General features: G+C 42.4%; 1 protein-coding gene across 4 annotated transcripts in view; it reads left to right on the top strand.

Moving 5' to 3' along the window:
- Positions 1-14,280, top strand: part of LOC124144454 (transcription initiation factor TFIID subunit 1-like) — a 78,591-nt gene extending 64,311 nt beyond the window's left edge. For 3 of the 4 annotated variants that reach the window (XM_046513859.2, XM_046513857.2, XM_046513858.2), the window contains exons 38-44: positions 627-779; positions 2,311-2,434; positions 4,505-4,611; positions 8,689-8,790; positions 10,381-10,471; positions 11,906-12,027; positions 12,926-14,280. In XM_046513859.2, the coding sequence (XP_046369815.2) occupies positions 627-779; positions 2,311-2,434; positions 4,505-4,611; positions 8,689-8,790; positions 10,381-10,471; positions 11,906-12,027; positions 12,926-13,162 (936 nt within the window). In that variant the 3' untranslated portion in view covers positions 13,163-14,280. The remainder of the gene's footprint in view (positions 1-626; positions 780-2,310; positions 2,435-4,504; positions 4,612-8,688; positions 8,791-10,380; positions 10,472-11,905; positions 12,028-12,925) is intronic. The other variant, XM_046513860.2, reaches the window with a different exon arrangement.
- The last annotated feature ends 1,394 nt before the right edge of the window (positions 14,281-15,674 follow it).

Genomic DNA, 15,674 nt, shown 5'->3' with positions numbered 1-15,674 from the left:
TCAAAAAAGGAAATAAAATGTTGTTTTTGTTTGAAGTTCATTTTCTTTTCAAACACTTTTGAAATACCGTATTCGACGTAATAAGCGCCCAGGGCGCTCTCAAAATTAGAAATAGGGGGCCCTTATTAGAATATAATTTTTGTGAGAACAAAAAACAGAGTTGAAAGATCGTAAATTTCGTGGTTTATGCTGACAGCCTGAAATGATACAAAATAAAAGTCTGTGCGTATTATACACGACAGATATGTTTTCAATAATTTAATTGCCCATAATTAAGGGTGCATATAACACACGAGTGCGTATTATACACGAATAAATACGTCTTGTGTACATTGATCAATCGGAACGGGTGCTAATTAGGATTGTTGACTAGCTATTCAATATATTAGCAAATATGGGCGCTTATGAGAGCGGGGCGCTTATTACGTCGAATACGGTATGTTTGAACAAAAATACTAGCATAAAGATGTTGAATAAAGCATATGTTCCGTCCGACACCGACTTTTTTCACTTGGTTCACTTTTAGCTCTCCTGACTAAAACATGGCTCATTTTGAGAAAGTGAAAATTCAAGATAATTAAATGTGAATGTAATGTGAATGTAATGTGAATGTTACTTTATGGCAGAATGCCCAGACCCATAAGTACCACGCCCGAGAAGCTTTCATGGAGGATGTGGAGTTGATCTACACCAACAGCATGGCGTACAACGGCGCCGACAGCCCGTTCACTGCCACAGCCCGGAAACTGATAACCATCTGTAAAGAGGCTCTGGATGAGGTGGGTTCTTGTGTCCTCATACCCTGAAGGTTTGGGTAGGGATGTGAGGAGGAGGATAGGATGTGGGGGCTGAGATTGGACTGAGATGGTACAATGGAAAGTAAAGGCATCATGATGGCGACAGTGATGTTGAAAGTAAAAGAGATGGAAAAGTAATGGATAAGGGATGGAAAAAGTGATGGGGATGGGATGGGAAGAGTGATGGGGTTGTGGAGTGGAAGAGTGATGGGGTTGTGGAGTGGAAGAGTGATGGGGTTGTGGAGTGGAAGAGTGATGGGGATGGGATGGAAAAAGTGATGGGGATGGGATCGGAAGAGTGATGGGGATGGGATCGGAAGAGTGATGGGGTTGTGGATGGGAAGAGTGATTGGGATGGGATGGGGACGGGATGGAAAGAGTGATGGGGAAGAGTGATGGGGACGGGATGGAAAGAGTAATGGGGTTGTGGAGTGGAAGATTGATGGGGATGGGATGGGATGGGAAGAGTGATTGGGTTGTGGATGGGAAGGGGGATGGGGTTGTGGAGTGGAAGAGTGATAGGGATGGGATGGGATGGGATGGGATGGGATCGGAAGAGTGATGTGGACAGGATGGGAAGAGTGATGGGGTTGTGGAGTGGAAGAGTGATGGGGATGGGATGGGAAGATTAATGGGGCACGGGATGGGAAGATTGATGGGGCACGGGAAGGGAAGAGTGATGGGGTTGTTGAGTGGAAGAGTGATGGGGATGGGATGGGATGGGAAGATTAATGGGGCATGGGATGGGAAGATTGATGGGGCAGGGGATGGGAAGATTGATGGGGCAGGGGATGGGAAGATTGATGGGGCAGGGGATGGGAAGATTGATGGGGCACGGGATGGGAAGATTGATGGGGCACGGGATGGAAAGATTGATGGGGCAAGGGATGGGAAGATTGATGGGGCATGGGATGGTAAGATTGATGGGGCACGGGTTGGGAAGAGTGATAGGGTTGTGGAGTGGAAGAGTGATGGGGATGGGACGGGAAGATTAATGGGGCACAGGATGGGAAGTTTGATGGGGCACGGGATGGGAAGAGTGATGGGGTTGTGGAGTGGAAGAGTGATGGGGATGGGATGGGATGGGAAGATTGATGGGGCATGGGATCGGGAAAAAAGTGATGGGGTTGTGGATTGGAAAAGTGATGGGGATGGGATGGGAAGTGATTGGGACGGGATGATATGGGAAGAGAGATGGGGAGTGGAAGAGTGATGAGGATGGGATGGGATGGGAAGAGAGATGGGGAGTGGAAGAGTGATGCGGATGGGATGGGATGGGATGGGAAGAATGCAGGGGTTGTGGGGGATGTAGATCGTGAAGGGATGGGGATGGTGAAAATAAGGTAATTAGTATTGGAGATTGAATAAGGCTGGGATGAGAAGAAATAGAGGCGAATCTTGGTCATGAAGGTAACATCTCACTATGCTGCTGATGGATTGATTTAATGAAATTTGGATGACCATATCTATTGCTTATGGCAAAGGTTGATTTGTTATCTATATCTGTTAAAAGGAGGAACACCTACAACAGCTGGAAAGTGATATTGCTGCATCAAAGGAAGCTGCCCTGGATGCAGCCGAGACTGACAGTGTGATCACAGGCACATCTCTCAAGACAGATGAAAACAGTATGCTGGGTAAATTTCAAATTACATTTTCATGCAGTAATACAAAAGTGTCGATTCTATGTGTCATTGATGGATTGCCCTAAAGGACTGAAATACTTTCAGATTTTGAGTGATTAATAATTCACCAACATTATATTAGGTCATTGAATAGGTCAGCAAAGATATGAATGACAGTCTGTGTTCCTGTGCTATGGTGGTAGTGGTAGCAGCTGGTGGGGCTTCCAGGGCACATATGGGGTGGTTGGGTAGCCTAGTGGTTAAAGCGTTCACTCATCACACCGAAGACCTGGGTTTGATTACCCACCCACCCACTCACTCACTCACTCACTCACTCACTCACTCACTCACTCACTCACTCACTCACTCACTCACTCACTCACTCACTCACTCACTCACTCACTCACTCACTCACGCTCGCACGCACTCTCTCTCTCACTTTCTCACTCACTCACTCACTCACTCACTCACTCACCCGCACAAGAGCATGACCAACTGATTTGGTAAAATGCTCCAACTGTGTCGGATCTGCCACCATGGGACTCTGACCCGTGAAGATCTGGGGTAGAATAGGTCTTCAGCAACCCATATTTGTCGTAAGAGGCGACTAACGGGATCGGGTGCTCAGGCTCGCTGACTTGGTTGATGCATGTCATTGGTCCCAATTGCTAATGAACGCTGTCATATAGCTGGAATATTGCTGAGTGCGGCGTTAAACAACTAACAGACAAACCAACACCATGAATTGTTGCTCATCATATCAGGGCACAGGCATCATTAGGTAAAACCTGCCATAATACAGCTGGAATTTATTGTGGATTGGAGGGTAAAACAACATTCATTTATTGTAGTGGTATCTTTAGGGCGTCTTGGGTAGAAATTGTACGACATGATTTTTGTCCAAAACAGAGAGTTAGAGGCAACCCTGTTGGGGACTGTGTGTCCACAATGTCAGAAAGTGTCTGGGATGTGTGACCACATAGGAAGCTGTTGTACACGTACTCTGAAAAAGACATTGATTACTGTTTGAAACTATCTTCCAGTGGATTGTTGGCTTCATATATGTCTGAATAAAAGTTAAGGACCTCCCAATTCTTTCATATTACTGTAGGGGGCACAGGTGACCCAGTCATCTAAGGCGCTGCAATTCGCTGTGCAGAGTTGCGTCCCTTGGGCACACCAGAATACTACGATTGTGGGTTTGAATCCCGGTTCACCCCGATTATGTTTCTAGGTTTGTCAGCACCATATCCGTGCTCTGGGGTTTCACCGAAGTGGTAAACGTCTGAGACATGCATCACTTCATGCTTTCCTCCCACATAAAGCTGACACGCCGCGATATAACTGGAATACTGTTAAAAGCGGCGTTAGACCCAACTCACTCATTCACTCATATTACCGTAGTTAATCTGTCATGACATGTATATTTGGTTACAGTTGTGGTCTGCTTTGGCATAAAACTTCATCCCTTTAATAGTAGAGACTTTGTTCAATATTCACCCCCTATGAGAGTATGTAAGACCACATCATTCAAAGTACGTTTATTACTACCATACTTTTAATCGTAGTATACTTGTAATTTTAATTGTTGGCTTAATTTTCAAACAATCACCAGTAGCCAGAGGGATGGTATAAATCCTGCCGGAGTACCATGTAGGTAGCAGAAGTACCGTAAGTCCCCATGGTCCCTAGTATGGTGACCTACCTTTGGTTGTTGGTGATCTATAGCCCATTTATATTTTGTATTGTTATGAATAGTTCAAATGTTTATAATGACATGCTACTTTTAAATATACGTCTGTGATAATCTAGTTATTTTACTGTCCTTTGTAGACCGGTTTTATAGTTCAGTTTTGTGTTTCATTAATATATAACTTGATTTAGTCACGATATGGCTGAAATATTGCCGATGTGACTATAAACCATAACTCACTCACTCACTCAATATTCACCGATGATTACCCAGTTTCTTTGATTATGTTGGTTATGACTTTTGGTTTTGTAAATGAATCATACTTCTTCTGTTATTTAGCTGTGTAGAATATGTGAATATTCTGAGTGAAGATTTTGTTGTTTTTGCAGGTGGGGACGAGAGCTTTGATGACATGTTCCTGGGGGTAGATGACGAGGGCTTACCCATCACTAAAGTAGGCAGGTCACTGGATGGGACCCCTGGCAAGAGGAAGAAGGTGGGTCCCCTGTCACCTTGTACAGGTCACTGTGACTCAATAGCTGTGTGGGCAGGTTGCTGGAGGGTAGAGGGCTTGTCCTTGGTCACCTTGTTCAGGTCATTGTGACACAATAGCTGTGTGGGCAGGTTGCTGGAGGGTAGAGGGCTTGACCTTGGTCACCTTGTTCAGGTCATTGTGACACAATAGCTGTGTGGGCAGGTTGCTGGAGGGTAGAGGGCTTGACCTTGGTCACCTTGTTCAGGTCATTGTGACACAATAGCTGTGTGGGCAGGTTGCTGGAGGGTAGAGGGCTTGTCTTTGGTCACCTTGTTCAGGTCATTGTGACACAATAGCTGTGTGGGCAGGTTGCTGGAGGGTAGAGGGCTTGTCCTTGGTCACCTTGTTCAGGTCATTGTGACACAATAGCTGTATGGGCAAGTTGCTGGAGGGTAGAGGGTTTGTCTTTCATGACCTTGTGTAGGTAATTGAAACCTTGTGTGACCTAATGGAAGGTTGCTGGAGGCGAGAGGATGGGTCATTTGTCACCTCATGTGACCTAATGATGCTATCGTAGGTTGCTGGAGGGTATAGTGTTTGGCTTAAGAACTGGTGACATTGTGTAGGTCGTTGTGACCTGATGATGTGATCATAGGTTGCTGGAGGGCAGATTGCTGGTCCAATGTCACCTTATCTAGGTCTTTGTGACCTTATGGCGATGATACATTCCTGGTCCTGACACCTTGCATAGGTTTTGTAAGGGATCATAGGCGAGGGATCATAGGTCACTGGAGGATTAGAGTGGGATGAGTTGTCAGTGGTTTATCATGATCAGTTCCTGGGAAACAGACATTTCAGTTTAAAAACGCTTGCTCAATACTTTGAGGAATTACAAGTAGCAATACTGATGCTTGCTGTGTCAAATGTTGACATATTCATTGGTTTTTTTTAAGCTGAATTCATTTCATGAAATATATAATCAGTTCATTATCCACAGCAACCTGTTCAGTTTGCTAGCACTACTGAGATAGATCATACCCCTATCAACAACATAGTGGTATAGTTGACAATATGGAGAGTTAAACCTTCTAAAATGGATTTGTTTTTATACTTACCGTATTCAACGTAATAAGCACCCCGCGCTAATAAGCACCCATGGCGATATTTGCTAATATATTGGCTAGTGAACAATCCCAATTAGCACCCCTTCTGATTGATCAATGTACACAAGACTTATTTATTCGTGTATAATATGCACTCGTGTGTTATATGCACCCTTAATTATGGGCAATTAAATTCTGGAAAAATATACCTGTCGTATAAACATTTCAGGCTGTCAGCATAAACCATGAAATTTACGATCTTTCAATAAGAGCATCCTATTTCTAATTTTGAGAGCACCCTGGGTGCTTATTATGTCGAATACGGTATTTTATAATTTATATTTGTTTGAGACATAAAAATAATGTGGTCCCGATTACACTTAATTTCAAATTGATTGATTTGCAGGGCTTTGTGACGGTGCACTACTGTAAAGTTAGAAGTGTTGGGTTATATACTACTCAAAAGAAGTTTAGGAACAACCAATTTGTTCATATGACTATAGATAATCTGGTATTCCTTAACTTCATTTGAGTAGTATATGTTCATATATGCTCTTTGTTTTGTCACAGGTCCACTGGACCCGTGAAGATCCTGGGTAGAATAGGTCTTCAGCAACCCATACTTGTCGTAAAAGGCGACTAAAGGGATCGAGTGGTCAGGCTCGCCGACTTGGTTGATACATGTCATTGATCCCAATTGCGTGGATCGATGCTCATGATGTCAATCACTGGATTGTCTGGTCCAGACTCGATTATTTTACAGACCGCCGTCATATAGCTGGAATATTGCTGAGTGCGGCGTTAAACAACAAACAAACAAACAAACAAAAAACAAACACAGGTCCACTGAAAAAACATTGCAGTTAGCACTGAGGTTAAGTCAGTTGTGTAATTGGAACCGCATCACTTTGTTTCTCCTTTGTTATTTACATATGTCCATGCTCTTGTACACGAGTATTGTTTGTATGACATGGTGAGGGGACATCATCTGCTTCTCAGCATGGCTTTGTGTCGCTATTGCATGGCCAATTGTTCTGTCCCATGGCTGACACTCCAAACAACACACTCACCTGCCAACCATCACTTCATTCAACATGAGCACTGTGTTCATGTCTCTTCTTAATTACTAACATCCACTGAATGCTTATTGTGTCCAAGTTGGTTTTTTCTTTGTCCATCTTCCCGAGGCAAGGGAGTTAACTGACTTTAAAAGTCCAGTTTCCACCCTTGCCGAACAAGGCTGGAATTCCTGGGCTGGATCGTAGCGCGACCAGTGGTTATTATGAGTTATGTCCCTTCTGTGCCTCTCCTATAGATCAATCAGATTCCTCGTATCACTTGCATTTGTTTCAAAGAAAATGGCGGCGCCCAGTCAAGACGATTTGATCGATAATCAAGATCTATACTGTGATAAAACAGGTCTTACATCGTGAATGCGTCAAGTCATGTGAGCACCTTGATTAAAAACATGAAAAGACTTGGAAAATATATGTTGACAAATAGTTGGGCGGTGCACATGCTTGCAAATCATGCACGACAGTTTACTAACCGGATTTCGATTTCGGTGCACGATTTTGATCGGCTCGTTACTCCAGCCAAAATGTAACTCCATAATACCAGCCTAGTTGGCAAGGGTGGAAACTGGACTTTTTATTTAGTTAACTCCCTTGCCTCGGGAAGATGTCTTTGTCGTACTGGCTTAGAGACTGTGAGAAAGTTGATGTTAGTCCGTGTTTTAATTTGGCTATCAGCTGTCTTTTATTTGATCAAACATCACGGGCGGACCATCGTATGTAACAAGTTCAATGCGCAAATATCCTTTTTTATCTTGAGAATAGATTTGGTTTTTCATTTGGACCTAAACACTACAGGGCCCTGTTCAACAAAGCGATCTTAGAGCTGAGACTCTGGTAAGGCTAAAAGGTGACTATGTTTGTCATAAGAGGCGACTAACGGGATCGGGTGGTCAGCATTGCTGACTTGGTTCATGCTTGTCATCGTTTCCCTATTGCGTGAATCGATGCTCATGATGTCAATCACTGGATTGTCTGGTCCAGACTCGATTATTTACAGACTGCCGTCATATAGCTGGAATATTGCTGAGTGCGGCTTTAAAGAACAAACAAACAAACACACAAACTGTGGTAAGGCAGTGTTAACATATCGGAGTTGTGATTGTCATAGCATCATGATCGCATAATGGAATGGGCCTAGGGACATTGCCATCGGGAATCAGGAATCAAATTTGAGCTGTATAATGAGCTGAATGAGCTGAATTTTGAACCATGCTGGACATCATACATCATTTATCAGGGATCAAATTTGGCCAATATCAGATGAAAAAGATATACTCTTGCAGTGTGACATGACATTCAGTAAGTTATACATTTGCCAATCATGTGGTGTACATCGGGAAACAATTTGGTGCGCATACATGCTTGCAAAACCTCTTCTCATTCTAATATTGTAAACACTGAATTTGACTTTTCTGGGTTTTCATTTGATGGCCTTGCATGGAAAGAGTTTCAAAAGGTGAACAAGATTGTCCTGTATTGAGAAGGGATCAGGGCTACCTTGATTGAGGTTTCAAGCTTGGAAACTAAATCATACGGGGCGGTCGGGTAGCCTTGTGGTTAAAGCGTTCACTCTTCACGCCGTAGACCCGTGTTCGATTCTCATGGGTACAATGTGTGAAGCCCATTTTTGGTGTCCCCAGCTGTGATATTTCTGGAATATTGCTAAAAGCGTCGAAAAACCATACTCACTCACTCACGAAATCGTACTTTATTTAATAATAAACAAGACATGCATGTGAATTCTGATTTGTCTTTAAGTTAGTGGAGACGTATAGAGAACGACCTGATGACAGTCATGTAAGGATGAAGACATCCACCAGCTCATTCACTACCCCAGCTGTCCCGGTGGTCCGTGATGTGTCAGTTTGTGTGTTGCGGGAGTGTCACGCTGGGCAGTTGGTGTTGTTGTTATGTTGTAGGGGGCCGCGCATGACGACTCTGACTTGGACTATGTTGACATTGAGGGTGACGATGATAATGCTGTTGATATGAGATATGGTCACCCCAGCACTAGTCATTTGGTAAGTTCTAGATGCTACTGAAGGAAGGAGCAAGCAACACATCTGGTGGCCAGAGAACAGGGATTGTGTACAGTGAAACAGAGATACCATCCATTAGGATTTTGGCTGAATTGTACGATAATTTGAACCAAAATCTGTTGATACGGTCAAGTGATATAGATTTATAAATTTGTCAAAAAACCATTGCTTGTAACTTAAAGTAGATATTGATCTCGCCAGGGTCATTGTCAGAAATATAACCATGTAATGATCAATTGAAAATCACTTGTTTGAGTTGGAGTAATACATATAATGCAAAAGATAATATGTTTTTAGAAATTATATATAAAACATCAATGCCAGAGAATAACCAGTCTCAATTATCCACAGATAAAAGATTCCATTGGGTGTAAAAGGCAAAATAGCAGTGAAACTTATATAAATGGATCAGTGATGGCACCAGGTGTTCATGAGGGCCACACAGTCCGGCATGCTAATAATGATTACTATTATTTTTCAAAATTACTAATTTGAGATGCCCATTACAGATATTCCTAATTGTCTCTTTTTGGGGTTAGCATCAAGTAGCATCAAGACTGTTGTACAGGGAGAGACAATAATGTAGAGTTTTTCCTGTGGGTTTGGTCTCAGTCACCTGTTAGTGTAGTTGCTCCATGTACCTGTGCTTGTGTCAAGTGACAACTGAATGGGAATCAGAGAACCAATATGGCTGCTATGAGTGGCCATGTTGTGGACCATTGGTTGGCCAGTTCTAGACTCAGTTTGTGATATTGAGGAAATATTATTAATTAGGGAAATAGGTCATTCCAATTCTTTCATTGCAGAGATTGAGCTTAGCTTTTTTTTTTTGGTTTCTCATTGCCGAAAGATGGCACATCTGTCTAACGCTAATATTCCGTGTGGATAGTGAAAAGAAATGTATTATGTCTGTGGTGTGATCAACCATAAATAGTCAAAATATGTTCAGGGTAAGTTGTCAAAATGTGCTTCTTATTTTTCACTATTATGTTGTTTTTTTTAAACTATTTTCTTTATGCTAAGGTATGGTTAGCTTTGCACACATCCTCTGTTTTCCTGTGTATTGTGTTTCAGTTGTAATTAACATCATGGACCCATTTGCCACCACAATTTTGTCCATTTTTTCCTGTTAAAAATAGGCAGGCAGATTACTCTGTTCTTTCTATAGACAAATGGTGAATTCCCTGGGCAAAATGTTGAATTAGATTGTTCCTGAACTCAGAAGGCATGTTGATTTGTTGTTTATTTAAAGTTCGTAAGTGAGAGACTTTTACCTGACTTCCAAAAGGAGTTTTGGTGGTGAATGGATCTAGGGTATTCATGAAATAGAATGGAGATATAAATATGCTGGAAAATCAAGGGTGCTTTGCGTAACACACACTGTGTGTATGTCTGGACACAGTGCTTTGCTTTACTTTGTACTTTTGTTCCTAATTCTGAAGTCTTTTAGCCTTTCACTGAGAACTTATCACATGTTTGTCTTGAGCTCTGTATGGCTTGTGAGTCTAAGGCTTGCTGTGATACACCAAAGGTTGCAGCTTCCTTCCAGTAAACCCATCCTTTGTGTAACAGAGTCAGCTGGACAGTTCTACAGCAGAGAATGATGAGTACCTGGCCCGGGAGCTGCAAGCTACCGACTTTGATGAGGACGAGGACATTCTGGGTGAGTAACATCAAGAAAGGCCTTGAAAAAACGTAGAGGACTTCATCACATGTTAGTCTTTTTTAAGAGACAAAAGGACTGTCAGAAATGTCTGAGTCTGCTTCAGGAGACTACAAGACTGCCGGGAACATTGTTGTCGGAGACCAGACAACAACACCTTAGTCTGCTTCAGATATTCCTTAATCTGCATCAGGAGACTACAAGACTACCGGGAACATTGTTGTCGGAGACCAGACAACAACACCTTAGTCTGCTTCAGATATTCCTTAATCTGCATCAGGAGACTACAAGACTGCCGGGAACATTGTTGTCGGAGACCAGACAACAACACCTTAGTCTGCTTCAGATATTCCTTAATCTGCATCAGGAGACTACAAGACTGCCGGGAACATTGTTGTCTAAGACCAGACAACAACACCTTAGTCTGCTTCAGATATTCCTTAATCTGCATCAGGAGACTACAAGACTGCCGGGAACATTGTTGTCTAAGACCAGACAACAACACTTTAGTCTGCTTCAGATATTCCTTAATCTGCATCAGGAGACTACAAAACAGTCGGGAACATTGTTGTCGGAGACCAGACAACAACACCTTAGTCTGCTTCAGGAGACTACAGAACAGTCGGGAACATTGTTGTCGGAGACCAGACAACAACACCTTAGTCTGCTTCAGGAGACTACAAAACAGTCGGGAACATTGTTGTCGGAGACCAGACAACAACACCTTAGTCTGCATCAGGAGACTACAGAACAGTCGGGAACATTGTTGTCGGAGACCAGACAACAACACCTTAGTCTGCTTCAGGAGACTACAAAACAGTCGGGAACATTGTTGTCGGAGACCAGACAACAACACCTTAGTCTGCTTCAGGAGGCTTCAGGACTGCCTTAGTCTGAGAGTATGATACATGTCAAGGGCAGAATAGGTCCCCTGAACCCATGATGAATATGTCTCTGAGACATGAAGGCATGTCAGAATCATGACGTAGAAGATCTAAAGTTTTACTTATCCTGCATTACTCCTTAATGCATCTACTGCTTACCTTTGACAAAGAGACAACGCCTAGCGATGGTCTTAGATGAAGAAACAAAGTTGTTTTCACTTTCAATCTAATTTTCTAAGGACCCATTGCAGCTGGTTGGTCACTTTACTGCATGTCACTCATGCAGAAGCTTTTGTGGGAAAGCAGGTCTGCGACGGATGGGCCCTTAGATGTAGTAATGCAGGATAAGTATACAGATGTAAAAATATATTTAGATTTTACTAAGATTGTCAATCAGTCATCAGTCTTTATTTCCACCAGGACCACTCACTGTGGTGCATGGCAATCATTATATGATTATATGTATATGTGCTACATATCCTGGACTTCCTCATGTATTCAGGAAGGTTATGATGGTGAGTGTAGGACTAATGCCCCTGTTGTGTTTCAGGCAAATTGAGTGAGAGTGATGGTGATGATGAGCCGGGGGAGAACTCCATGGAGGTGTCGCAGTATTTCGCCCAGAGTGAGGAGGCCCAGGACTATGATGCCATGCAGCCGGGCTACTATCAGGTCTGTAGGGGCACACGACCAGTAGTTCCACTAGTTGCTTCTCTGGTATCTGTACTGTAGGAGCTGGAGATAAGCTTTTGGGTATTTTATCCAGGGGTTTGATTTTGATTGGGTATCCATAATTTTTAGAGGGTATTCAAATATTTTTTACCCACCTGTTTCTTTACATTTGGGTATCTTAACTTGAAAACCTGTTATGTTACAATCCCTGTAAATCATTTTAAACTATGTGAATAGTAGTATACTCTTTGTGTCTGCTTGCGTCTCCCTCTTCGGGAAGGCGTTTTTGTTTTCAAAACGGGGCAGTCGGGTAGCCGAGTGGTTATAGCGTTGTCACGCCGAAGACCCAGGTTCGATTCCTGACATGAGTACAATGTGTGAAGCCCATTTCTGGTGGTCGTGATATTGCTGGAATATTGCTAAAAGTGGCGTAAAAACCATAACTCACTCACTCATTGTTTTCAAAACCTAGCATTGTTAGAAAGGCGCTATTTTCCATCACCAATCAGTGCCTGTTTAAGATAAAACATGTACATTGACTAGGCACTATGTGCTTTTTAATTGTCATCTGTCAGTATGGTTGTTGCACAGGCTTGTCCAAATGTATATCTAATGGTTGTAATATACACATTAATTTTATTTTAATAGCATATTTGATACGCTAGGATTTTATTTGTCTGTGTATTTCACTTTATTTAATGTGTAATGCGCAGCTTATATCGAGCTCTGACTGTGATATTTAACATGTCTAGTGTCTTCTATCCAATCTGTCTGTCCATGTCCATTCTTGTAATTCAACTTGATGCGGTTTTCTTTCTCTCAGATTGAGGAGACAGAGTAGGCTCTCATTCTGAATAGCTTGGATGTAGTCTTTCCAATGTTGTCTCTTCTCTTTCAGCCTGGGACCAGCACAATGGAGGGCCAGCCAATGGATATGGGTTATGATGACGAGAACAGCTTTGACCCGACTGAGTTCTTCATGAGCAGTTCCCTGGCCCAGGCCCAGGTGCAGGTGCAACAGGGCATACCCACGGACATCAACCGCGACCTGCAGGTGTCCGAGTCGGACGATGATGAAACACCACACATACCTTCTGGCAACCAAGATGAGGGGTTTGATCTGGATTTCTTCTGAAGACACTATCCATTTTAAGGACACAGAACAAGTTATATTCTCAAGAGACAAGGTGGATTATCTTCACCAAATACAAAGTTGGATGTCTTCTTTGGACAGCAAATTGAGTTGTTCCTCTGAAGAAGAAAGAAAGTTATCTTCTGAAGACACAACAGAAATTGTTCCTCTGCAGACGAAGTAGGTTATATTCTGACGATTCAAAGGAAATTGTTCCAACGAAGACCATGTGTGTTAACTTATGAAGACAATTGAATTGAATATGTGTCTTGCAGACATTTGTGTCTTCATAAATGAAGTTACTGATTTGGTAAAATGATCCAACTGTGTCTGATCTGCCACCATGGGACTGACCCGTGAAGATCTGGGGTAGAATAGGTCTTCAGCAACCCATATTTGTCGTAAGACTTAGGGGATTGGGTGATCAGGCCCGCTGACATGGTTGGTGCATGCCTTCAATCCCAATTGCTCCAGACTCAACTCGATTATTTACAGAATGTTGCGAAGTGCAACAACAAACCAGCCATGGGACTCTGGGCCATCACAGGACATTGTCTCTTGGGGCAGTGTCAGAAGGGAGACAACTGCTGATACAGTTTTGTTCATTAGTATTTAACAGTATGTTATTGTTAATACACATCCTCAATATGATGGGGTGCGAGTTATTGTGTACTGACCTGAGGCTGGTGGTCCTGTACCCAGACAGACAGGAGCAAAGCAGTGTGTGAACTGCTTCACCGAACACTGACAGTTTATGTTCTGTCTATTGTATAGGTGTGTGACACTAACCATGATGCACACAGCGAGTTGTACTTGACCTGCTTGTGGAAGTGTCTGTAGATTCTTGTTCCAAGTGCTTTAAGGGTTCAATCATGCCATGATGTATGGCCAAATAAGGACATAAAAAACGATATGTTTTATATCACTAATTATGTGTAACATCTTCCAAATGCAAGGTAGTTTACCGATTGTAAAAGTCTTGCTGGAATTTCTGAGCTCAATTACGAGTTTTGTCCCTCTTACTGACCAATCAGATTCCACCTCTCATATCACTTGCATTTGGCGGTGCACAGTCAAGACAATCTGATTGATGTTGTAATAAAAAGGCATAGAGCAGCCTAGAAGTGGACTTTCATAATCTGTTAACTTCCTTGCCTCGGGAAGATGTGTTTATGGTATAGTGTGTGTGACTGTGATGGACGGATGGTGAGTGACTGACAGTATTGTCTACTGTATTTCCAATGGTGCAGTTTGAGGATGTTAACAAGACTCCTGAAGCTTGGGTCTCCTGCTGGTCGGCGAGAACCCTCACATTGTGTATAGTTTAGTAGATCAGTTCTCACATAGTATTTAGTTTTGTATCACATCAGCTCTCTCAAACAGATCAGCTTCAACTTAATATATAGTTTTTAATCATGCCAGCTCTCACTGCATGGCTTTTTCAAATCGGGCTCTCATTGTATATAAATTATTTTTTTTGTGGCATTACTTTAAATCACTATGTATAATTGGATTTGTACTGTACAAATTATTTTCATCAGGTAATCAGTTCACAACATTCTCTCCTTCAGACTGGGTCACCCTCTAAAGTACAAGAAATGGCTATGCAGAGTTACAGCCCTTAATCCTGCTAACCATTGCAGAAAGTCAGATTTGGTTTGCCATCATTATGTGATAAACATATACCACCTGCATCTCTTTGGCTTTTACGAAATGACTGAAATGCTATTAAAACTCGCTCATTTTCCATTGCAAGATTCACTTAGACTCTGTTCCCCATAATGGTAGTGGTTTGCTTGTCATGCCAAAGACCTGGGTTCAATTCCCCAACGCCAACACTTGCATTTTCACCCTGTTCTCATTACTCAAAATGCAAAAATAATTTCATCGTTAGCTGCGATCATGTTTTGAAATGTACATAGTTTGTGGCATTGTGGGTTTATTATTTGATCGTGGATCCGTCTGTATTATATTTCTTTACTGTTTATGACCAGATCTAGAATCTATATCTGAAGCTTCAGATTTCAATGACATGTGAGAAGCCCAATTTCTTTACAGGTGAAATATTTTATTTCAAACTTAGACGTCCTTAATGCTGATGATGTTTGACTCATATGCAGAGAACAAAAAATGTATGTCACAAAATAATCTGGTGGCCCAGTCGTCTAAGGTGCCGCGATTTGCTGTGCAGAATTGCATCCCTTGGGCAAGCCAGAAACCTATGATTATGGTTTCGATTCCTGGTTTGTCCCGATTGTGTTTCTAGGTTTGTCAGCACCATACCCTTGCTCGTGGGTTTCACCGAGGTGGTAAACGTCTGAGACCTGCATCACTTCGGGCTCTTTTCCCGTATTAAGCTGAAACGCCGCAATATAACTGGAATACTGTTAAAGGGGGCATTAAACCCAATCACTCACTCCAATCCAGAGTGATTAATGTAGAGACAAGTCTTCATTGTTATAGAAATGTTTCTTGAACCTAATCAGAATATGATGACTGCTTGCTACAAAACCCA

Source organism: Haliotis rufescens, unplaced genomic scaffold (assembly GCF_023055435.1).
Source record: "Haliotis rufescens isolate VD_foot unplaced genomic scaffold, xgHalRufe1.0.p SCAF_7, whole genome shotgun sequence".
NCBI classification, from domain to species: Eukaryota; Metazoa; Mollusca; class Gastropoda; order Lepetellida; family Haliotidae; genus Haliotis; species Haliotis rufescens.
Note: the sequence above shows the minus strand (reverse complement) of the source record. Positions and strands in the feature narration are given on the sequence as shown.